At 38.7% G+C, this 26,298-nt stretch overlaps 2 protein-coding genes across 3 annotated transcripts; both read left to right on the forward strand.

The window, feature by feature from the left end:
- Positions 1-915: 915 nt before the first annotated feature.
- Positions 916-6,006, forward strand: LOC130170453 (claudin-18-like). Of its 2 annotated transcripts, none has more exons than XM_056377728.1 (5): positions 916-1,262; positions 3,305-3,469; positions 3,563-3,701; positions 3,805-3,918; positions 4,502-6,006. In XM_056377728.1, exons 1-5 carry the CDS (start codon positions 1,043-1,045, stop codon positions 4,641-4,643), a joined length of 780 nt encoding a protein of 259 aa, XP_056233703.1. In that variant the 5' UTR covers positions 916-1,042; the 3' UTR covers positions 4,644-6,006. The 2 variants fall into 2 exon arrangements, with proteins under 2 accessions (XP_056233703.1, XP_056233702.1); XM_056377727.1 differs by lacking the exon at positions 916-1,262 and adding an exon at positions 1,583-1,983.
- Positions 6,007-11,227: 5,221 nt separating this feature from the next.
- On the forward strand, positions 11,228-22,800 carry hs2st1b (heparan sulfate 2-O-sulfotransferase 1b). The gene is made up of 7 exons (XM_056379314.1): positions 11,228-11,823; positions 13,996-14,234; positions 18,826-18,911; positions 19,307-19,445; positions 19,560-19,657; positions 20,868-21,025; positions 21,134-22,800. Exons 1-7 carry the CDS (start codon positions 11,700-11,702, stop codon positions 21,352-21,354), a joined length of 1,065 nt encoding a protein of 354 aa, XP_056235289.1. The 5' UTR covers positions 11,228-11,699; the 3' UTR covers positions 21,355-22,800.
- Positions 22,801-26,298: the final 3,498 nt, after the last annotated feature.

A 26,298-nucleotide genomic window follows, 5' to 3' on the forward strand; every position in this document is an offset into this window, starting at 1 on the left:
AACCACTGTGGCTCAAAGTGATAATTAAAAAATAATGATAATTGCTAAAACACAGTGTTACATTATTGTAATTTGAAGGTATCCTTAAAGTAAGTTACTGAACTCAGATGTAGTTGTATCAGTTGCGCAACTGTTTCTATCTGAAGTTAGCTAACGTTAGCTAATTAGCAAAACCACAAGCTTCTTGTGAGTCATACCAGACCCAGTAAAGCTGTAGCATCAAAACACCTGAGAGAACTGAGGTGTGCAAAAGGTGTGCTTACTGATTATGACTTCAAGCTTTTGTTTGTAAAAAGGAGACTTGTGTCATATCTCACTTTAAAGGCTCTGAAAACATATTTTTTTCAATCAGGTTCTTACTCTGAGCTCTGTGGTCCTGCATGAACACAGACCTTTCAGCCAATGTTAGAACAGTTTTGGTTACTTGATTTGAGAAATTTCTGTCTGTACTCTTATCACTGCTGGAAGGACTTGTGATGTCACGTACTTCTGGGCACCAATCAGAATTTAGCGATATCTAAATCAAATTCTGATGACGGTCGGTGGCTTGTTTGCTCATGTTGCCAGGCCACTGTCAATCAGTCATTGTCAATCAATCAATTTTTATATAAATGTGCCAACAGTCCACACAGAGCAGCTGCATAATGATCGTAGCAGAGATGAAAGCTCGTCGCTCTTATGGACAGGCTGATGGCTGAAGTCTGATGCGGCCCTCTGAGGTTTTTGACGAGCACGATTGTAAAATGAAAAAAAAAGGGTTAGGCTAAAGTGACTCCATATGATGATCAGTCGGAGTACCACATCATGTTCATGTTACCAACCAGAATTAGTAAGCAACATTAATCATAACCAACTGATACTGATACGCTCCACCCAACCTCTTGTGTACATGACTGTGTGCAAACTAACAGGGTCATTGGTGAAGTCCTTCTCGACTTCACACCTGCTGATATCAAACTCAAACACACAGCCGCAGCGCTCAGGAGACGCACTTAGTTTCTGAATCCACAGTTCTTGAGATTTTGACAGAAAAGACAGCGCCATGGCAGCCACTCTCTGTCAGGTGATGGGCTTCCTCCTGAGTTTGTTAGGGGTGGCGGGAATAATCGCTGCGACAGGGATGGACCAGTGGGCGACGGAGGACCTCTTTGACAACCCTGTGACGGCCGTGTACTCGTACTCGGGCCTGTGGAGGTCATGTGTCCGGCAGAGCTCCGGCTTCACAGAGTGCCGACCTTATTTCACCATCCTGGGACTGCCAGGTATGATGTGTTTTTGTTTCATTAGCGACGCAGAAGCATCATGTAGACGGAGAAATGACTTCATAGAGCCATGAGGGGAGAAAAGGTTTAGATAGTTTCTTGGGCTGAACAGAAGAAAATCACCCAAAAATAAGAGTGGCAGTTTTCTTGTTTGTGTTATGCTGGAATATAGGTTAATTATTGGGGGGGTTAATAAAACAAGTAGCTTAGTCATTGGACGGAGATGAATAATATATCAAACATTTTGGGTTTTGTGTTTCCTCATATTGATGGGAAAGAAATGAGGAAATATCAGACCACACCCTCTGTTACGAAGGGGGGGGGACTCTCATCACCGCTGTTTACCGAAACTGGGACAAAGACTCATGAAAATTTTAAGTAAACATGTGATAAGACCTGTTCCTTGTTGAAACATACATAATGATAAGCGGCAGCACCGACACTGCCATTTCACGACTCCATGACATTGGCGGTAACTTTGTTTTGAGCGGGACATCTAAAATGGCTGTCTCGATGATTCAGTTAATAGGATTCATGTTGTCTGCGTTGGGGCAATTTTTAATATCGGCAGCAACAGCAATGGACATGTGGAGCTTACAGGACCGATCTCTTACAGTTGTAACAAATGTTTACACCTATTCTGGGCTGTGGAACTCATGTGTAGGGACAGCATATGGTACAACACAGTGCAGGCCTTATTTTACCATACTAGGACTGCCAGGTAAGAGAATTACACTCACAGGGGGAAAAAAAAGACATTTATCGAATATTTCTCCACCAGGTTGGATTAGGAGAACATTTTCCAAAGGACCTTGGAAGGTACTTAAGAATATTTGGAAGGTTTTAGGGCAGATTTTCTCCATTTCCCCCACTGCATAAAAATGCAATCGACTGCAGAAAAGATGGTGTCTCTCGGGAATCAAATGGAAATTTGATGAAACATCCAAAGCTTAGCTGAGCAAGCACAAGCTTTACAGGAGTGTCACACAATGTAAAGTACATTTCCACACTCTGTACTTAACAGCTGAATGTAGTGTAGAGCACATTGTACATAAGGTTTTAAAGGCTTAAGTCTAGAATAATACAGGTACAATATCTCTGGCCATGGAAAGATGGCATTTAGGTCACTATTTTATATTATGTACCGCCTTGAGTTATGAATTTTATATCACTGCTGCTGAAAAAAAAACATTATTGCAATGTTCTCTTTTTTACACAATTCACCTTTTGTACTCTAATTGAAAGTGAATGCCATGAGTGCTGAGCTCTCTAAGCCTCTTTTAAAGCATATTCTTGATATACATGTTCATCAGTCAAACTAATAGTATTTGTCACTGCTGAAAAACATTATTTTAGGAGATTCTGAAGCAGCAGTTGCAAGTTGTTTATTTAAGAGTGACCTAAAGACCTTTTAGCACTTTCCTAAACTAATTTACTTTTGCCTTGTTCCTCCAAATATTTACGTGTAAGGATTTATTCACAAGTTTAACTTAAAATTAAGAGCTCAGTGTTGAGTTTTGACGATATGTGAAACAAGAAATTTCATTTCTCTATGATAATGATTTGCAACTCCAAAGCAAAAGCCTGTCCTGAATTCAAAATGTTTCTTAAGTAAAAGTAAAAAAACGAAGTATTATAAGCAAAATATATTTAAAGTATTAAACGTAAAAGTATTCACTGTGTATATAATGGAACCTTTCCACGTATCATGTTGTTACTGAATGTACAGTATATCATACTTAAGGATTATTAATATTGATGCAGTCATGTGTAAGCAGCATTTTGATATTGTAGTTGTTAGAGGTGAATGTAATTTTAGCTACTTTATTGCCTAGTTTCATCTACAAAAATCATATTTTATTTGTGAAACCATTAACTTAAGCTGTCTATAGCAGAGTAAATATTTTCCCCTGACGAAAATACTCCATTAAAAGTTTAAGTGACAGTAAAAGTATAGTACTTGAGTAAATCAATTGGTAGGTTGCAAATCAAATTTGATGAGTAGATAATATGTTTATGAATATTTTACTTTTGCCTTTCAGCTCTGCTCCAAGCCGTCCGAGCCTTGATGATTGTCGGTATTGTTCTTGGAGCCATCGGCTGTCTCATCGCCATCTTTGCACTTAAGTGCTTGAAAATGGGCAACATGGAGGACAACATCAAAGCCACGATGACTCTGACGGCCGGGATCCTGTCTCTTCTTGCAGGTGTTGTAATGCTTTGTTCATAATATCTAGTTCTGTCATTGCACTTCAACCATTTTGCACTAACTCCATAGGATTTGTTTTGTGAAATTTTAGGTGTCTGTGGCATTGCTGGGGTGTCAGCTTTTGCTAACCTGATTGTGCAGAGTTTTCGGTTCACGACGTACGCCGATGGTGGGTACAGTACGTTTGGAGGAGCGAATGTTGGTGGACTCACAGGATCTCTGACTCCAAGGTAAACATCAATTCAGATGAATGTATACTGTGATGTTTAAACTTCTACAGCACTGTCAGTCTTTTTTTTTTTTTTTTTTGCCATAACTATCATCTTCTTACAGGTATACTTTTGGCCCGGCTCTTTTTGTGGGCTGGATCGGTGGAGCTATCTTGTTCATTGGAGGCGTCATGATGTGTCTGGCCTGCCGTGGAATGTCTTCAGATGGGAAGCGACGGTATGTTCAGTTACTGAAACAGGTTTCCTCTGATTTCTAGTGACCTTTAACTGGATAGTTGGAACTGCAGGAACTGACGACAAGATTCCTCTCCTGTATAGTAAAGTAACAAAAAAGAATAAGCCGCTAAATAGAGCAATAAGCCCTATAGAAGTGTATAGTAAGCGGACACTACATGCAAAATATTGTACTAGAGTAGACTGTATGTTCTCTGCTGTAAAAAGACAGCACTGAAAGACAGAAATCTAACAAAGCTGGACAACAATATAACACTCGACATATTTTTTTTCCTTTCCTCATCAATAGTAGTAAAGATCTTAGTCCCTTTAAAATGTAAAGACACATACTCAGCAAAATGTAAATGATGGTGTCTGTATTTTTTCCCTGCATTCATAATGCAGTGTAACAAAAGCTTCAAGGCTGCTTGCAAAACAGAGATCCTTATATTTCTCTTTCAGTCATGTTCTTTCCGACTTCGTTAATATTCACATTAATAGTGGAATGACCACATATGAGAATGAGACTCTTAATCTTTTTTTTTTTTTTTTTTATTTGAAATGGATTATTTTCTGATATTCTGTAGGTACGATGGGATGGCCTACAAAGCTGCCTCTGTCCACACTATCTACAAGTCGGACACCAGACCACATCCAGCCTACAATGATTCCTACAAGGCTCAGAGTGTGGGTGGAAAGCAGTCGAACCAGAGATTTGACTATGTGTAAAATCATGTCACTCTTATAGATACCTCTTTTTTTATTTTCTACAGCTCTGTATTGATCCATGACTTTTCTCTTATCTTTTTGTCTGCACTGATGGGAAGAATAGCTATTTTTTTATTTCTCTATTCTTTAATTTGACAGAACTAGGCTACTAAACATTTAAGGTGTGTTTTTATTTAAAAAAAATTCTAGTAGCATTATATAATCCTTATTATGAAATGCTGTTTTGTGATTCTTTTTGTGTCAAATAAAAACAAGGGTGATTCTTATTTTGTCAAACACAAGATTTACCACCACATGTAGCACAAAATGAGCATAATGTCAGAACCTGGAATTGGTTGCAACTTAGCACAGTTGTAATGTAATGTAATGGAAGAATCACTAAATTAAAAAAGTTAACACAAAATAAACTGTTTTTCATGTAGTAATTAGTTGTTACTGAAAATGAACTGAAATGACTACAAAAGTAACGTTAGCTTGTTAATATATTAGCTACATGTTTAGCATGGAGAGGAAAAGAAGTAATACATGGTTGATGGTTGGCATATCTTACTTGACACTTCAAAATGCTGTTTAATAATAATAATAATGTAAACTGAAATTACATTTAAAAAATTTAACCCCATGCTTCTCAAATTAGCCTACATCACATTATGCTAACATCGTTAGCCTAAATGACCAAATAACCATTGTAAGGTTAGCTTAACTGGATACATTTTCTCCATGTATTTTGCCATGTATGTATATATAAATAAAGTCATACCTTCATTAACAAAGATTGTCTGGTTAAGATACAACTAAAACAATTTTTTCTAGCAGTTACAACTTACAGTTTTGTCCTTTTTACACAGGCTTGTTGATTCCTTTTGATACTTATGTTTCTTAGGCAAAGATTTACATATTACCAGTCTTCATTTGTCTTTATAGCCAAGACATTTGCAAATGTTGTTACACTTACACTGTAGATACACCCCTATCAAAAAATGTTGTAAAAAAACACACTTGTATAATTAATTCAGTTAGGTTTTACTAGATTAGCATGTGTTGTATTCATGGTATTTTATGAACACTGACTGTTGCAGAATATAATTAAAACATTTAACATGATTTAACGCTGCAAATTTAAAGAAGTGGGAGAAAATGAAATTACATCCACTGTTCATCTGAAAAAAAATCAGTTTTGCATATCCTGTCATACAAGCAATGATCAAACCACCTGAAACAAACACCCATATTGATGATTGTGTTGTTGTTTATCCTATTAGTGTTATCGAGAAAATGCAGTGGTCATCAGTTTATCCATGGTAGTTATCTGTTATCTCCAGGCCTCCAGCACCATATGACAAATAAAATAATTCTCACATTGTTTTGTGGTAATTGAATAAAAAAAATGGTTCCTCTCAGACAGACACTGCATCTTTGATGTAAGCCTTGTTCACTGGTCAGGCACTGCGCTCTGTATGTATCTGGACTGATATTTGATACCAGCACAGTTTCTGTTACTCCTCTGGGATTTGTCTTAATTTCCCAGGGAACAGGCAGAGAAGGGTTTAGATGATTTGCATGAAATCACATTTCCCGATAAAACAATTAATGAAAGTAATAATCAGGTAGTAACATTTAATCACACTAAAAGAGAGTCATTAATTGTCTTATGAATTGTACCAAAGTAATGGCTCTGCATTAAGAAAATGTGACAAAACAGTTTTAAAGCTCCTTAGTCTTTTTCATAGTCTCCTCCATGTTAGAGAAGACTGGGCCTCGGCCTGCACTGAACAGACTGTAACATCACCTGCTTTGCTCATGAGTTGAGAGGTCAGGAAATGGCAGACGGACAATTGATTTAGCACTTTTGTACAAGATTGCCTACTGTAAATATCAGTCAGACTTTTGATAGTTCCAAATACATCACAGATTGTGGAAAATCTATGATGTGTGTAATATCACATAATGAATATTTTTTAATGCCTATCATGTTGTGGACACAAGCTGTTTTAAATGCTATGTAATAATCAGGAATTGTTTTAATAAATTTAGCCAACAGGAGAATTTTAATGATGAATGACTGGATAAAGAAATATGGTGAGATGTTTTAGTTTGAGTGAATTCATGACTTGGTTTGAAGTGCGTAGATTGTCATAATCATGTGTACGGAGATGATCATAAGGTTTTTCTTTTGATTAGTCACATGAACAACTGTACATAGGTCTTCTGTCTTAACTGTCCATCCGAATCTCTAAAAAGGCCTAAACTCAGGACCATTACTTCTGAGATTCTGTAGACTTGCTGAGGTTGGACAATGTTAATCCAACCAGTACAGCTTCATCCCTGAAACTGTGGCACCACCTACTGGCTAGGACATGGTCACTGCCAGGTGAAGCAGTGTGTCTTTCCACTGACTTCCTTTTTCCAGATCACTCTGAGAAGCATCCACCACTTACTTCTTGGGAGCCTGACAATCATCGCCACTTACTACATCAGTCCCAACTAATCAGAGTCAAATTGCTCACACACAGGTCATGTAATTGTAGAAACTTGTTATGAGATTGTATGTAGAATGTTGGTAGGAACATGAATCAAAGGGGAGAAATTAGATCTAAATATTCTCATATACTGATATTAATTATTGAATTATTCTTTGTAAGGGACAATGTATAATGTCACCATTTGACGCATTTTACCAGAGTTAGTTTGAAGCTAATTTACAGCAGCCAATATTCAGACTGAAGACATTTGCATTGAATTGCTAACATAATTATCATGTAATTACTGGCTAATCAGTATGAAAAAATGAATGCCATTCAGTGGACTATTAGTAGTAATTTAATAATTAGAAAAATGTAATAAGAACTTTATTAGTGCTTGCCCTATATGTGAATTAACTTGACCTCTAGGGTGCTCCTGGATGGTAGCACGCAAAGAAAACTGGAATGACAAAGAAAACAGCCTCTTCATTTTTTTGTTTTGCTAACATTTTTGCTGTTTTAAACGAATGCTGTCTCTTTCAGTGTAAGATTGCAATGTCCAGTTTGTTTTGTTTTTACAGTATATGTCAGTTACAGCACTTCCAATGCTGCAATCTTACTCAGATAGAAGGATAAAGAGCTGAAGACTGCTACTGTTTCGTACCTTTGCCTCCATGTCCTTCAGCTCCTGCATTAGCTCCAATAGCAAAGAATCAGGTCTTAGCAACAGCATGAGACAAGCTATAATGACGCAGGATAAAAGTGGAGCTCCAGTTACAGTTATTGTTGTCAATGGAAAATGGCTCCAGCTCAGACAACAGCTGTGTTCCAGCTGAGGCAGCACAAACCCTGAAGGCGAGTGGTGAAACAATGGAGCTGGGCAGCTGTGGGTGGAGGCTGGGACATGCCACATCAAGCTTAATCTCATCAGTAACATTATACACATTAAAAAACATAGGAGAAGAAAAAAAGCACAATATTATCCATAAACATAAGTAATATATGTATATATATTGAATTTCCATATATGATATATAAATATACATATAGGATAAAAATAAATGTGTAAAAATTATATATGAAACCTATTAGAAATTTCCTATGTTGACATATATGTATGGCCCTTACGAATATGTACCAGGTCGACACACTTATATAGTTAATATCTATAAGGTGGTAACACAAGCTTTTTGGAGGCTCTATGGCAGACAGCTTTACTACCACACACAACAAGACACACACGCACATTGACAGACACACAAGTGCACAAGTGCAGTTGCTTGTGTTTTCACACAACTGACTGTGATTTGCTAATTAGACTGATTAACTCAGGGGCATTTTTTTTACTGTTGTTCTGTTGTAGCAGGAGAAATCACAGCAGTTTTATTGCAGATACAGGCGTGCATACATGTCTTGCTATGGTTGCTGGGACAAATTTAGATCCGAAACCATCGTTGTGAGGTCACTTTGGCCAGTCCTCACGCTTTCAAAGAACTTTTTTGAGGGATACCTGCAGTGATTGAGGTCAGAGTTTTTTTCTACAACATGAATGAAACTCAAAGTAAGGTCCTCTGTAGAGATTGAAACGTGTTATGGATACGCACCAAGCGTAAGGTGTGAGGCTGGAGTTGAAAATAAATCAATTTGAGTACATTTTGGGATGGTTTATTTGATGGTGACATTTTTAAGGACTTACAGTATTTCCCATACTTTCCTCCTGTATGTGCAGAGAGTGACATGTTCTGAAATCTTTCTGTGCAGTACGTACCAGGCAGAAGTTAAGGTTACCAGATACATCCCTAATGTTAGTGAGTTATCTCAATTCACTTCCCTCCTCACAGTGGATGAGGAACCAAACCTATTTGAGACTACCACCCTTGTTTTCATTGGTGTACCCAACAGACCTTGAGCTTCTGTTTGACCTTTGAGGCTGTGATCAGCTCCATTGTAAGATGAAATACCTCAACATGCCGTTATCAGTAATCGTAAGTTCCCCTGACATTATTATCAGTCCAGTTTCTGGACTACATTCAAACTGCTTGATCTTAACTAATACACCTTTCTTTTAACATCACCTGAGCTTCATTTTGTTCATCATCGCAATTTGTACATTCAAGTTCTAATTGAATCTAAAATCGTATTCGTTATATCATATGCAAATATACGTGGAATGTCATTGGATGACTCTGACCCTAATAAAGTTCTTCTGTATACTACAGGTGCTGCTGGGGTTTTTACCTCTTTTGTCTAAATACTGGGAAGTATTGTCAATGTTGTCACCAAATCATAGAAAATAAATAACGTACTACTAAACATGTTTCTCATTTGTATTTTGGTGTTTGAACCAGCTCGTTAAGACAGCCACACACATAAGAGAGATATTACAGTTCAGACTGGACAGTACAACAGTAAATACAGCAGCAGACATATTGAATTTACTTTGAGGTTCGAGCTACAGGAACTGTTCAACCATCATAGCTCTCCCATAGACTGCAATACAAATTCAGAAGCTGATAGCAAACAGCAGGTCTCAGGTCTCAGCAGGTGCGACTAACGCAGTATCCGGGCAGAAATTGACAAAGCGTGTGCGTGTGGTTGTGTACAGTGGTGTAGTCTACTTTATTCTACTGGAGCTAACTGCAAACTGTACCTGCCATCCCTGAAAATCTTCCTCAAAAAAGGTCACACAAATTCTTTTAAATCCCACAATTTCCAACCTTCATTGACAATTTGTTATATCAAAAATATAGACATTTTTTTTGTCTTGTATCACCCAGTTTTAGTCTAATTCTGATATCTTTCACGGTTTTTGAGGATGTGATGGGACTACCCTCCACCTCTCCCTTTGACTGCAAAACAAATTCAGGAGCTGATTTCCAGAGAAAAGCAGAAGTGACCCTTTTTTTGTAACTCGCTGGTGTCACTCATGGCTGTATATTTTAAACTATTGTGTATTTCTGGCTCTGTATTACAAAATATACATTGGGTTTTGAAAATACAGTAATATTTGCAAGGAAATAAGGAGTAGTTGATATTTGATGCAGTAGTTGCAGAGGAATTAGTGAGTGGACTTAAATCTTCTGCCATTTATGCTCACACTGATCATTTAAGTGTGCTGTACTTAGTTGAAGCACCTTGTAGTGAAAATTCATGCAAAGCTGTACAAAATATTATTTTTTTTAAATAAGCATAATGATTATGGCTGTGCAAGTGTTGCAGGTCTTTTATTTTTGTTCAAATGTTTTGCCCATTTTTTTTGTTATTTTCTCATTTTCAGCCCATGGTAATATTTTTTGTAGTACAGGAACCCTTCCTTTTTATTTATTTGCATGCACTCTCTTCCACTTTTTCAGTTAGTACTACTCTATCAGAAGCATAAGCTTCCTAACTCATTTCTACCATCAAAGAGAGTGAAATTAGAGGTGTTGAGATATCTTAGAAAAAATGTAAAAGCTATGCAAGGAATTAATATCGGTTTGATCTCAATCACGAGCTGTGGCTAAACACTTGCTAATTGATCATCGCTCATTAATTTAGGGAAGGTGATGTGTTGGACAGTGTATAAGATTGTTATTTAGGGCTATTCAAAGATCTTGAGCAGGTTTTGTACTTTATACTATACTATAATACATCTTTATACTATTATAAACATGACAAAATATTATCAGAATTGAAAATGTTATGTTAGCTTATTGCCTCTTCACCTGCTTATTAATCTGTGTCGCTTCTGTAAGGATGTGTTCATGTGTGTATACATGTCTTGCTATGGTTGTGGGGACAAATCTGGGTTTGAAACAATCTGTGAGGTTATTTTGGCCAGTTGTGACAGCTTCAAAAGGCTTTTTGAGGGACACCTGCAGTGACTGAGGTCAGTGTTGGGATGAGTCTCAACAGCATGAATGAAACTGGAAGTAACGTCCTTTGTGCAGAGTGAAACGTGAGGAGTGAAGTACACGCACCAAACACAGGAATTTTCTTGTTCATTATTTATTTATTCCTATACACAGTTTATGTTCTATTTACCAATCTTTAGCATGATACACACACCCCAGTCCAGTAGGTGGCGCCTCGCATCTTTAACACTGTTTGACGAGCTTCCAGTAATAACACAGAAGAGGAAGATGAAGCTACACTCCAGTGATGCTACTTGCTGTAACAAGCCATTGCACATAAATAGTTTGGAGTCGCTTTTTTCCCCCATTTCGTCCAGTTTCAAGTGGTGTTTAACTGGATGGAGTTTCGTGAAGACTGCGTGTTTAAAAGAAAGCAAGCGCGAATTAATAACGCGGAGTGACCACCGTCCGCATATTTAAAAGACGCTAGCATGCGCAATACGTGGCTTTATAATGTTATTAGAGAAGCTAGCTAATCTTAGTTTGTTTGGCTAACGTTAAATGAATCCTGCTTTACGGTTTTCGATCCCTGTAGCAACTAATGGCGCTAAACAGTTAACGTTGGCCAAATTTATTTTTATTTGCTTTAAGTGAATCAACTTAGTTTGTCACCCGCATAAGCTAGTAGCTAGCTAGCCATTAGCCGTGGACCGGAGACCCTTCACTGTTTGTGTCCGCGGTATGATTCATCTGATTGATAGATGGGGCTTTTAAGGATCATGATGCCGCCCAAGATCCAGCTTTTGGCTGTGTTGGCCTTTGGAGTGGCGATGCTCTTTATTGAAAACCAGATCCAGAATCTGGAGGAGTCACGAGCCAAACTGGGTGAGTCCAAAACAAAGGTGGCTAAGTTTGTAAACATAGGATTATTGCTTTGCATTATTGTGCCAGTACAAACTGCTGTTTGAGTCTTTGAAAATGATGTCAGACAAGGTGGCTAGAGGTTTGAGTTGGGCAAGGTAATGCTTGAAAACAGTTTTTCACACACAACATACTTTTAATGCTGCAGAGAAAGTTCTGTAAGGTATAACGAATATCTTACTTAGTACTTATGAGTTATTTAAATGGTTGCCGATGCCTTCATTACACTAAATTAGCAGCTACTGACTAATGGAGAAGACAATATTATATTTTATTTTAAACATGAATCATTTTAGCACAGCCTCATCATCAGTCTCAGCTGTCACATCGTGTTGTGTAGGGCAAATGGATCAGTGTAAACAAACATTGAGTGCATTGCTCTACAAATGTCATGCAAATGCTAAAACTGTATGCATTCAACATGTCCTTCCAGGCTTGAAGAATTTTTGGATGAATATGCAGTCGAACAGACACATCAAGCAGTGAGTGATTGTGAATGACTTGAAGCTAGAGAAAAATGGCTTTAAATTAAGGGCTCACTCTGCAGTTTTTCCTCTTTTGAAATCCTGGAAGTGGCACCTACTGTAAAGCAGACCTGTAGTATTAATTAAATACAGAATTTTGCTAATGGCTTATAGTTGGCTAGCAGTTGGCATTTAGTTTAAGAAAAATGAATGTATGGTAAATGTTGCCTCTTTATTTAAATTCATCTAATTGGTAGACTGCTGGCTTAAGAGACTGCCAGCCATTCCACTCCTACACTTCAAGTGTTTTTCCACTGCATGGTACCGTCTCAACTCGACTCCACCATGCTGTGGAAAAGAGCTATAATAAAAGCAGGTTTAAAGTGGACCCTCGCTGACAAAGAAGGTATAACTTGGCCTTAATAGGATCAGAAGGATGGTTGTAAAAAGCATAGATGAGGAAACACAATAGAAATGAGAACATTCATTAACTGACATTCAAATATCTCAAATTGTGGACATCAGTAGCAATATAGTCACCCCAGATTTTAATCATTTTAGAATCAGCTAATTTTGGTTCACTGTAGAGCAGTGCTTGCTTGAGGTAGAGATCTCCGGAAATCCAGTGTTACCCACATTTATGATTCTTCTTTGAAGCAATACAAAGAGCCAAATGGCCTTGAACTCCTGGCCCTGTCTCCTGTTCTCATTAAGCAGTCGTACATAATATTTTCTCTTTTTTGCCTTCCTCTGGCGCCCTTCTTCTCCTTATTGATTTTTACTGCGGTTGGCAGGCAACTTAGTGGTGTATTACTGCCACCATCTGGAGTAGAGTGTGGGTCTGGAAATGTGCGTGTGTATAACAGCAGACCCACGCAGACCCCAAATGTTGTATGAATGTATAAGGTACAACTGGAGACAGGTCTGCAGCTGTCTGTGGATACAGAAAGTATGTCCGTGTCTTTATTTTGTAATGTAACACTGTTCATATTTTGTTCTGTAAAGCGGACTGTTATGTAAGCATGGTACAAGAAATAAAAAAGAAGTATGAATAGTCATTAAGATCCTGCAGACACACAAGCATCAACCTTTCTGCGTTCTCTCTCCTCGTGTCAGACATTGAAGGACTAGCTGAGCAGCAGGATGCTTCCATTACACTGAGCAACCCAGCCTGTCTAAGAGATACTCACAAGACCATTCCTGTAATTGGCGTTAATTAACATTGCAGCTAGGAGATAAGAAGTGAGAGAAAACAATTTTAGTTATGCCTCCTGTCAATGTTATCATCATAAGCTTAACTAATTGTTTTGATGTTGTTGTGTTTTGAAGGACTATGTTGTTTTCCTTAATTAAGGTCTCGCTGGCCTTAATTTTCAAACCATTTGTTCATTTATACAACGGATGCATTTCTGTCTTAGTCTTTATTGTTGTGTTTGTGGCCTCACACCTGCTGTGTTTGCTTCCAAATGAGAGTAACAATAAGCATCAACTAACTTGCACATTAAAATCCAGGCAGCAGAGGAAAGCAGCCAGTCTATCATCATATAAATTGAAGATTATATTGATTCACGTGCCATAAATAAGCAAGCAATCAAAATGTGCTGTATTTGATGGTATAAAGGTGTATATGTCTGATCATAAATGGTAAATATCATATTTCCTGCCTTCTCAGAACGTGCCATTGCCAGACACGAGGTGGCTGAAATAGAGCAGCGTCACAGTGAAGACACTGGGCGGGAATTATCACCACTGTCAGAGAAAGATGACACGGTCATCATCTACAACAGAGTGCCCAAGACTGCCAGCACGTCCTTCACTAACATTGCCTACGACCTGTGTGGGAAAAATCGCTTCCACGTCCTGCACATCAACACAACCAGAAATAACCCTGTGATGTCTTTACAAGACCAGGTAAGAACACGGACCAGTGCTGCATTTAGAAGCAGCAGAACAAGCTAGAACAAGCTCATAGAGAAGTCAAAATCCCATACAAAACACGAAAGGTCAGAATTTATGACGACGTGAAATATTTTGCGAATAGTGCAAATAGTTAACTTTTTTTATACAATGGCAAATAAAAGATTAAATTAGAGCAAATTTCTGGCAAAGTACTGATGATACTGTAGTTAATACAACAAAGAAGCAAAGATTGACAAGTCCTTTGTTGGCACAGCAGATGCTCAGCTCATGACAGGCTTGTGGCCATTTTGATCGTCTCAAATGAAAATCTGGAATTAAAAATAGCCCATTGTTGTGGCCAGAGTTGTACTGGTTGTAACATGAAACGCTTTCACATGAATGTAAGAGCTTTACTACTAAAACTTAGAGGGGCTTTGAGCTCTGCCCCATCAATAGCCTCATCTAACATCTGTGCAATGCAGTACTTCATAAGTTTGTTAGTTAAAGTCTCTGACTGTGAATTCTATTTTTTTACCGGCTGAGACAGCGTGCGTGCGTGCGTGCGTGCGTGCGTGCGTGCGTGGTGCTGGAGACACACCTACTGTAGTGAGAACTACCACAGTGGCGGTTTTGAGGACTTTTGCAGACGTTTATGTCTGTGGACAGATTTTATCAGCGTCACATCTCTGCAGGATTTAGTCATGAAAATGTACATGTGTGTAGCTGAAATCAAAACAGGTTAGATAGTTAGAAGGTTAGGGTGGAAGGGAATTTCTTCAAATTAGGAACAAATGTCCACTTGGACTCAAGATGAACTGATTTGATTTTGGTGGGAAAGGGTCGAAGTTCAAGTTGACCTCACAAAACACGTTTTTGGCCATAACTCACGAATTCATTCACTAATTGTGACATAATTTAAGTCAAATGTCTAATAGAATAAAATTAAGTGATGACATTATATATAATAGAAATGGTGAAAGGTCAACTTCATTCTGACATCATAATGTTCTGCAAAAACACTTCTGGCCATTATTCAATGCTGTAACTCAGGAAGGGGAGATTGTGGCCGTATTTCCTGCAACTTGGCGGAGGCATACAACTGTATTTTTTTTCAAATAATTAATGAAACTGCATGAAACTCTACATTTTTTTGTTTTCCTGTATGTGCATAAAAAAATCATTAAAAACTAGTACAGCTCACCTGCAGCCAGTCTTTTGTCTCAAGTTCTGTTTGTTGTAAATTAATGATGGATGTTCTTATGTAACTATGTGTAACATAAAAATTACAGATGTAATCTGTGGCCCAAAACTCTGGGGCCTTGTCCAGTTATGAAGGGAGACCACTTTCGTAATGTTTGATCCTTTGTTCTCAGAGCTGTTTTCTAGTAGCAGGTAAGAGCCTGCTTCAGTCACGTGCGATCCTCAGGGATCCTCAGAGTCTGTAGGCTCAGACTGTTCATGGTGAAGGCCGACCATAAATATGCTGCCCATATTATGCTTTTGGGGTTTATCCTTTAGTGTGGTGAAGCTGTTTTGTGCAGGTAAAAGGTCTAAGTCCATGACAAAGTGAGTTTTTCTCTCCCATAGAGAAACACTGCTCCTGAAGTGGCTGAAACACCTCGTTTGTGTTCCAGGCTTTTCTTCGTTGTCCCCATGAAACACATTCGCATAGTGCCCGCCTACCGGCTAGTTTGGCATTCCCTCAGGTTAGAGCGGATATCAAGAAGACGCTGTTCTTTTTTTTTTTCTGTGTGAACGAAAATTCCCTTTCTATACAAATAACCGACGGTGCTGGTTTCCTGTTGAGTCATTTGGTGACAGAAGAATAACATTTTGCTTGCAACGTTAGCTTTTGTATTAAGTTTTATATACGGATTGCGAGTGAAAGAATAATACCACCGTTATGTCACACAATAAGCAGGTAATGGGTGTTATATTTAGAGCAGAGACGCCCTGCTGTCGCTGCGGATGTTCATGCTGTCCACTCTCATATTCCGGATCACATTCAGACTCCAATATGTACGGATGGATCTGAGAAGCTGCCATTTCCAATCAATTATATTATGTTACTTAGTTTCACAGTTTTGCTTTCAGATCCTCCACACTGGTAAGAGGATGAGGCAGTGCTCACGTGTTTTAAAAAAAAAAAAAAAAAAAAACTGAATCATGAAAAGCTACTCTAGTGAAGTCCAAGGATAAAAATAAAGAACTGGAATTGAGCACAATAGATCCCCTTTAATGTAACTGTAGAATATTGGAGCAGGTGGGACAACGTGAGGAATAGTTGCCAACCATTAATTCCTTGTTTTGCATTGTTGAACAGAGTTGTATCTTTGTCCTGCATTGTTCATCCAATATGTAAATGAAAATCAGCAGGTTAACCTTATAGTTATAGTTTCATGACGGAACCAAAACAATAAAAACAAAACAAATGACTTTCTGACTTCTAGAGCCCAACCGATTTTATCGGTTTGCTTATCACAGATATATCTGTATCGGCCCGTATATTCTCCGATATGCGCTGATATGATTACTTTTATTAAGAAGCAATAATGCAGTGGAAATGCTCGGGTCAAGTTATATAGATCCTTTTGTTTTCATTCAAGTTAAATATATATAGATATATAATATATACACATTTGTTCTTATGTTTTTTATTTATAGTTATTTATTGTTATAGTTATTTTATTTAATTCCCAGCGAAGTTTACAGTTTCAGTGCACTGATGTCATTTTGGACAATAAAGTGTATTGTTAAACTGTAAAATGTCCTGCTTTTTATATATATTTATATATTTATATATATATATCGGCTGGTATATTGATATCGGAATTATTTTACTCCTTCATATCGGCATTGGCCCCAATACTCCAATATAGGTCGGGCTCTACTGACTTGGCTAGAGAGAGACAGAGAGAGAGAGAGATAAAAGTTGTGTCTCAGTATTTTTCCCCCATTTTTATTTCCACAGTTAACATATTAAAAAATGTTTTGATTGGAAGAGAGTTTGTGTCTTGTTCCTGTAAATACACAGACTGTGCATGTTGTAAAAAAAAGCTCCACAAGGTGTGTGTGTGTGTGTGTGTGTGTGTGTGTGTGTGTGTGTGCGCGCGCGCGCGCGCGTGTGCGTGCGTGCGTGCGTGCGTGCGTGCGTGCGTGCGTGCGTGCGTGCGTGCGTGCGTGGCTGTGTGGCAGCAGCAGCACACATTACTGCCTCTGTTACACTGGGTGCATTTATACTGCTGTTAGTGCAGCTTAGGACACATACTGTAAATGCCCCAAAGCTATGCTAGTGTTATTTTTGGCTGCTTGTGCCAAGGTAATATCCTGTCTGCCATCTCACAAACAGTCTGCCTCCTCTGCACATGATGAAACAGAGCTGAGGGGAAAGAATCATTCTGCTGCTACATCACAGTCCAACTCATTTTACCACAGGAACATTCACATTTGTTTCCAGTAATAGCATTTAGCTTGGCCAACACTGGCGAATATGTTTTACTTTGTCATACTTTTTACTCTCTCGAACCGCAGAGTGTGTGTCAAAGATAACAGTAATAGATGGAGGCGGCGTGCTCATCTGTGGAGAGCCTATTCACAGTTAAATGGGCATCGGGTGGAAATTAGTTCAGTTTGATTTTAACTGATGAAATTTGTACTTCAGGGCATATTTTATGTGAGACATTAAACGGCTGTTGAAACATGCCTTTATCATTTTGATCCAAGAATTGCAGCAAAAAAATATATTGTAAATTGAAGAACTGTGATTATAAGTGCTATTGACACAGAGCATCGTTTCTGTTGATGACTCAGGTCACTTCTCACAATCCTTTATACCATCACTTTGATTTTCTCACTAAACCTTTCCTCTTAGTGTCCTGTGCAAGAGATGCTCTGAGTTGAAAAGGATGTTGATTCGCCTTTAAGTTGCCTTCAGTCGTTTACCTGCAGCAGTGAGTGGTGTAGTACTGCGTGACTTTTTTCATCATACAGCCCAACCTACCTTTTTGAAAAGACACTGTTGGGGGCAAAGTTGTAACTACTTAGTTTCAAACTAAACTTTATTCTGACTTCATTCATTTTATACCCTCGTCCTGATCTGTGTCTCGCCACATTTTACTGCAGAGGTCTACAGCGAGTCACTTGGACATCATGCTTTGGTTTTTGTCCTGACATGCTGTGTGAATTGTAAGATCATACATACATTCAACTGTGTCCAATCAATTCAGTTCCCACAGGTGGACTTCAGCCCAGTTCTAGACACATCTCAATTACAACTAAAGCAAACAGGAGGCACCTGACCACAGTTTGGAGCCACAGCAAAGGCTCTGAAATCTTTTTATGAATAGAGTTCAGTTTTTTTTAAATAAATTTGCAGAATAAATAAAATGTGCCGAAAGTGAAGAAGTGTGAATACTTTCTAAAGCCACCTGCACAGACTGCAGCCTTTATAACGTGTGAAAATACGAATAGTCACAGTCTTTTTAGTAAAAATACAAATGAATCAGTCTTCTCTGGTTACTTTGTTTTGTTGTTGCTGTGCTTTTCCATTTCCTGCAGTTTCCCTTCTGCCTCCGTAATTAGTTTCCATTATCTTTGGCTACAGGTGCGCTTTGTCAGGAACGTCACCTCGTGGAGAGAGATGAAGCCCGGCTTCTACCACGGCCATGTAGCTTATCTGGACTTCTCAAAGTAAGGCCCTTCATTTCCTGTAATGCCATTAATATCCAGATTAGTTACAAACAGTTAGCAGAGCAGATAAAGGGAGGTCATGTATTGACTGCTAACGCGCGCTTTAGTGTTGATTAATAGCATTGTTGTACTTATCTCCCCTGACACTATCATTTCAATGATCACAGGTAATTATCCTAATGGTCTAAGTGTTATTCAGTGAGAGGGATCCTGTTAAGTTGCAGTCTCAGTCCTCCCTGATGCTGCCGCTAATGGAAAAACTGATTCCTAAGTGGAATAAACACACTATAAGCTTGGTATATAAAGGTCTTATGTCATTTGGTTTTTCAACCAGTGTCAGTTCATTGTAAGTAGAATCTTTAAAAAAACATGTCGACCCTTTTCTTTTTGTCTAGATATGGTGTGAAGGGTAAACCCATGTACATAAACGTGGTGCGAGACCCTATAGAGCGGCTGGTGTCCTATTACTACTTCCTGCGTTTTGGAGACGACTACAGACCCGGCCTTCGACGACGAAAACAAGGGGACAAAAGGGTCTTTATTTCCAGCTCATCATTCTCTCTTGTTAATCTTTTGTTTGACGACCCTGTAGGCGTTTTGTTGTCAGCACACTGATTCACCAGAGCAAGTGTTTGTGTTGTCTTTCAGACCTTTGATGAGTGCGTGTCATCAGGCGGATCTGACTGTGCTCCCGAGAAACTCTGGCTGCAGATCCCCTTCTTCTGTGGCCACCACTCAGAGTGCTGGTGAGTCGGCTGCAGCTGCGCACACACTCGACAGTAAATGCACATTAAACTAATTGTCATCCCCCGCCACCGTGGTACATGATCCATGGAGCATTATGTCGTCGCGCTGGCGTCTGCGACTCTGTAGACACGCTCCTGTGAACACAATAACTCAAAACCTATATGTAGTAGGAACTTCATACCTGCACCACAGGCGGTGTCCCATATGACGTAGGTGATGTGATTAGATTTTTGAGAACCTTCTGCATAAATCTGCATATTCATGAGGGAACAGTGATTACTCAGAAATTTGCTGTAACGCCTCAACACTTCAAGCTAACAAGTTCAGACTGACTCCAGATATGAAGTGTGCAATGACAAACATGTTTGTGTAAAAAATCTCTGCTAATTAATGAGCTAATAAGCTTGATTAGGAGGAAACTGATTTTTTTTTTTTTCTTTTTCACAATACCTCAAGAACAATACATGGTAGAAAGTTCGTACTTACACCACAGGTGCTCCATATGGAATAGATGATTTGATTTAGATTTTGGTGTGCCTTGTTGCATATATTTGCATATTAATGAGGTGAAAGTGGAGATCATGGCGTGATGTAAGGCAATCCAAGTGTCTCTTGTTTTTATTTCCAAATTGTGATTTGCATGTGTGTCAAATGTGAGCTCAGTTTTTATGAAAAACAAAAAAGTAACTACTCAAGTTGACTTTTCTTAAACTGAAAAAAAAAGATGCCAAGAAAACCAACAGTAGCTGCATTGTTTTTATCTGTGCTATGAATGTAGAAACAAGATATGTTCAGTATAGTCTTGTTTAAATATCATACGAATAGAAACAGAAAATAATTGCAGTATAAATTGCATCACAACATATATATATGTATTTTCCTCAGTTCAGCCCTACAGCACATAGTGAAACTAATCATGGAGCATTCAGCATCAGCAGCACATGGCAAACAGAGACACCTCACTGAATTTCATCTGCCCATACATCAGGTAGAAACGCCGACCTGACTGATCTCAGATGTACAGGTAGCACTTTATGTTCAGTGTAGGGCTGGGGGAATAATCTAATTTTATTTTTCGATTGTGAGTTTGGCTTCCAACGATTATGAAAACAAGATAATCGAGATAAAACGATTATTGCCCTGCATTCTGTTTTGCACCAAAGTGATCTCAATATTGATCAAAATAAAAACTGTGAGCTCTGTGTGCAGGAACGCCGGCAGTAGATGGGCCCTGGAACAGGCCAAATACAACCTGGTGAATGAGTACCTGCTGGTTGGAGTCACCGAGGAGCTGGAGGACTTCATTATGATCCTGGAAGCAGCGCTGCCACGCTTCTTCAAGGGGGCCACCGAGCTCTACAAGACAGGTACCGACACAGCATACCACAGCATTCATTTCGCTCCCCTACCAATCAGTAGTAACCCTGTGTTGCCCAGAACTGACAGACTCATTACACTGTCTCATGTTACTCCAGGAAAGAAATCCCATCTGCGAAAGACCACTGAGAAGAAGCCTCCCACCAAAGAGACAATAGCCAAGCTGCAGCAGTCTGACATCTGGAAAATCGAAAATGAGTTTTACGAGTTCGCACTCGAACAATTTCAGTTTGTGCGTGCTCACGCTGTCAGGGAGAAGGACGGAGAACTTTATGTCCTGGCCCAGAGTTTCTTCTATGAAAAGATCTACCCAAAGTGAACTGAAAATGTAGCCAGAAAATAGTGACAAGGGCTGAACAGGCAGAAACTCTTATTTAGAAGTCGTAGACACTGGGACGCAACGAGAGACACTAAGTGGTGCAGGTTGATGCCGGATTTATTTTTCCTGTAATCCCACTTTTACTGGGATTCTAATTTTCACCCTCTTATGGTACAGAAAAGCCTTTTCAGTCTGTACAGTGGAGTTTCTACAAGGAATGTGTCTATGTTTTTTTTTTATTGCTGTGCAGCTGTTGAGAAAATCTAACACGGATAAACTATCAGTCTGAGCTGTGAGAAACATTTTCTGCTGAAATAGATACTGAATGTGGTACATTTCAACACCAAAACGCAAGAATCACAAGGATTATTATTATTAAGTTGTGTTTTTTTGGTTTTTTTGGGGTGGACCATTGAGATAAAAACAGAAAACACTAGTTCAACAAGTCTAAAACCACATTTTAAAGTATCTTCTGGGCAAAACAAGCTCATCCGGTTTATGTAATTTGTTTTTTTTTTTGCACAGTCCATTTAAGGTGCACCAGTACTTGTTTACAAATTACAGAATATGTAACTGTTACAAAACACAGCAGAGGAACCGAGGAGAATCTGTACGGACTGTGTTAATATGCAGTGGTTTGTTTTTGGACCAAACGGTAGCGACAGAAAATAGATCGGACCATTGCATCCCTTGGTGCGTGACTAGTAATTTTTTATCCCACTGAGATGTTCTCAATTTTTAGACATGTTTAACACATTGTATCAATATTTTATCACAGAAATAATGATGAGCCTATTTGATATAACTGATTGCTGCTGTTTTTTAGCCTGTGAAAGGACCACGTTGAGCAGGAGAAAGGTATTAATCAACAGTGAATACGATGTTTGAGCACAGGGTTTAACAGCTTTGACTTGGCCACAGGGTTATTTCCAGCAGCTTAGAAAGTGGAGTTGAGAGGTAGAAGTGATAGTGCCTTTATTACAATATATAGGACAATTTATTTTGTTTTCATTTTCCAGTGGTTCTACAATCATGTTCCTTCTTATTTTGGTGTATCTTTATGAACTGCATTTCCTGTTTTGTTGTGTTTTTACACCCACCACACTAACAGCCTAAACATAAATACAAACATTATATAATACAAAATATCTTGGCTTGTTTTCTTCTCGCTGTATTCTCAATTGAGAGTTGCTGATTGTGTCTTAATTTGTGTGTTTGTGTCATGTGACTCATGATAGCACTGATCAGCAGAGAGTGGCGGGGAACATTGATGATTTAGAGGCTTTTTTAATGGCACCACTCAATCTTGAAAAAGCTTTTTATTTTTTTTTAAAGGGGAACTCCATCTATTGTTCGTCTTTAGAGTTGGAGGCTTGTGACTGTCAGATTTTCTTTTTAAAAAGCTTGTTTGTATGTTAATTAAAACATAAACTGGCCAAAACTGCAGCAGGAAAGTCCACCCTGACTTTTAAGCTCCAAAATACCTGGTTCCTCCATTTCCCATAGTGCAATTGGATATAGCATCTTTTGTGACATCAGCCCAGCCTGGAAGTTAACATTTATGACATGTTTGTTCAGCATGAATATTATTCATGTTTGCTCACAATGCAGTTATGGCAGAACTTCCACAGATGGCTATCGCATAATATAGAAAATGTCCCTGATTAAACTGAAAAGAATTTGACATGAATATTAAATATCTCACCCTGTGCTCTTTTATCAACCACTCTGAGAAATTGCATTCCTCTAAAATTGTATCAGACAAAAACCTTTGTCAAAAAGATCTCATGTCTTTCATGGCTCAGTTTAAATGCTTTATTGATCTGGTTAATGTTTGAAAATAATTGTTATACTGTATGGTTGATTTTACGCTCGCAGCTCTGAGCTTGTATTTAGGCAAAGCTAAATGCTAATGTCAACATGCTAACACACTCAGTGTTGATACTAACATACTGAAGCTAAGCAAATGTAATATTCATTTTTATGTAATTAAGTTTAATTAAAATGAATGTAGCATGTTAGGATGCTAACATTTGCTATTTAGCACAGGTCACTGAGTACAGCTGAGGTTGATGGGAATTTGGCAGATATTTAGTCATGAACCAAAGTAGTGGACACACTGAAACGTTGACCTGATGATGACAGCAGATCACGTTGTTGCACCTCATCCCGAGGAAGACATTAATGTGAAGAAAATTTCAACATTTTTCATCAAATCTTTGGTCTATAAAATGAATATAGTGAAACATGTGAGTTGTCTACAGCTCAAGATGGCATCTTCAGGTTACTTGTTTTGTCTGACCAACGCTCTGAAACCAAAGATAACAAAATGAAAAGCATAAAATCGCCATATTTGAGAAGCTGGAACCAAAGAATGTTTACCATTTTTTTAGTCTAATGCCAAATTATCAAAATAATTGCAGATTATTTTCTGTCAGTCGACTTTAATGATTAATGGATTGTTTCAGCTGTAATCTGCTTTATTTTTTTAGCCTTTTTTCCACAGGCTTTTAAGGTTGATTTTTTTTTTTCAGGAGAGGAGACTGTATTACATACTGTACATGGTGGGGGTAGAACTCATCCCATATGTGGACAGACAGGCTTGATTTCGCCTTGCACCCTCTTCGGGTCTCTTACAGTGATTTACATGAACACAGTAACTCTTGACTCCATTTCTCGTCTTTTGGCTCCATAATTACAGAATAATTGCTTCGCTATATCTTACTCAACAGGGAGTACTTAACCACTGAAACCGTGAAATAACAGACTGGGACAGGATGATCTGCTGAAGTCAGCAGTATTACCAACTCTTGTCATTCTCTCTGATGGGAGAATAGACAGGAGGGAGGGAGAGTGTCTGCAGGGAGAGAACAGTAGCATGCTCCACCAGCCCACAGCCTGTTCTTGTGTCTGCACAGAGACAAGCACAAAGGCCCCAACCCATATTTGACGCTTTGTGACCATGGACACAAGGAGAGGCTGCTCATCTCAGAAAATAGAACTCAATTAACAGTTTTGCTGGAGGCATATTGGAACATTATTTCATTAACGAGATGAATACAGTCTGATAATTACTTCATCTCAATTAGAAAAAAAGGCTACAGTCTATATTGATTGTGGCTGATGAGCTTGAAGGTTAATTAGGAACACAATATTTCAAAAGACTAGCCTGCTTTGTTGTTGTTGTTGTTGTTTGACAGTGGTGGGAGCTGTTTGTTCCTGACTTTTTGATTCTGTGCAGTTTTAAGGACTCTGCAGGTCTTCCTGTCACAATAAGACTTCAAATCAATTTAACAAAAGGTTTTTGGCTTTTGTCTCAACAAAGGAAAACCTGCTTCTCTCCTAACCTTGGATCCAGCCTGTGTTTGCAGTGTTAAGTTTTGGCTTTGTTTTTTTGTCTTGCTGTTGTGCTGTGAGCCACTAGAGGGAGCCGTGGTCCTGCTGGAAGCCTCCACGGAGCAGCATGTGGGCTTGGGCTGACTGAAACGGTTCACCAAGCCCCCATTAATGCACCTGTGCAAAGCCAAATGGAACAAACTAATAGTGCATTACCATTAACAATACAAATTACACCATTAGGCACACTTGGCTCTCAGGCCTTGTGATAGCTATAAATAGTTTCACTTGGTCTTGGGCAATTTGTGCTGTACTTGCATAATGACAGCACTCAAATTAATTCAGGGTGTGTAAATGGAGTACCCATATTGCTGCATGTTGTGAAAGGGGACATTTTTGGCTTTTTTTTAATGATGTGTCTCTTCCTGCAGCACAACCTTTGTAAGAGGAATTGATCTGCAGGGGCAGCAGCTCTGACATAAGTAAGATGTCTCCATTACAACCCATCCAGTGCATTTACTCCTGTTATTGCTGAAACTGTGCACAGAATAATGACCTCTTTTTGTCAATGAAAGTTGGCTGGACCTCTAGAAATGGCTCTCTGGATTGGTTTTGGACCCTTTTTCAGCGGACCATAGGAGACCCAGCACAGTTTTTGCAGCTAGCTGACCTCAAAGTGGTTTAACTACTGCTCCATAAAACAAACAGAGCAGAGCAGAGGCAGCTTGACTGCCCCTCACTGGGACTGTGGACAGGACCTTAAAGCGCTTGGCCAAAGGGGACTATTATGTGTACTACTTTTCACTGTGTTTTATGTAAATGTGCCACACTGAAATGGAAGATAAAATTAAGCCAGCATGTCAGAGGCACTGAGCCAAGAAAACCTCAAGTGTTCCTGATATTCCTATTTTACTGGAGCCTGGTGCAGATGATAGATTGCAGTTGATGGGGGGAGAGGACGATGGAAGCCATCACCATCATAAAGCATTGCCAGATTCATCCATTAATGGTTTCTTGCCTTTTAGCCTGTTACACACTGACGTTTGACAATGTGAAAAGAATGGTTAAACAAGACTAAGAGGCTGCAGCCATGCTAGCAGCTCTGTGCACTTAGGCACAGTTCAACCCCAGTTTTTGCTGTTCTGTATCAGTTTTAGATTTACATTGAAGTCACAGAGTTAAACATCTATTTCTCTAAAAGATGAATACTCTGCAATGTTTAAAAACAACCCAGACGGTCATTTAACAGCACTTATTGCTGTGTTCTGAAAGTATTTCCAGAGTTATCAAAAAGTCTTGGAAAAAATTGGAAAAAATATTCCTACCACTGCACAGGAAAAGACAAAAAACAAGCCAAACAAAGACAGTAGCCAGTGGATATCCTGAATAGGAAAAAAGTTGCAAGTTAAGTTTTTTATTGGATTTTTTTTTTTTCTTCCAGATGGTTTGAAAAGTCTTAGAGGATTCCAGAAATACCTTCAGAAGTGCTGATTTGTTAAACAAGCTGCTGGGTTTTTTTTTTTTTTGCTTCGTGCTTATTAAATACTAAACACAAAATAGAGCTGAGGCTGATGTGTGTTATTAGTTTTGCAGGTATTTGGACATAAA

The sequence above is a fragment of the Seriola aureovittata genome, chromosome 6, assembly GCF_021018895.1.
Source record: "Seriola aureovittata isolate HTS-2021-v1 ecotype China chromosome 6, ASM2101889v1, whole genome shotgun sequence".
In the NCBI taxonomy this organism is placed as follows: domain Eukaryota; kingdom Metazoa; phylum Chordata; class Actinopteri; order Carangiformes; family Carangidae; genus Seriola; species Seriola aureovittata.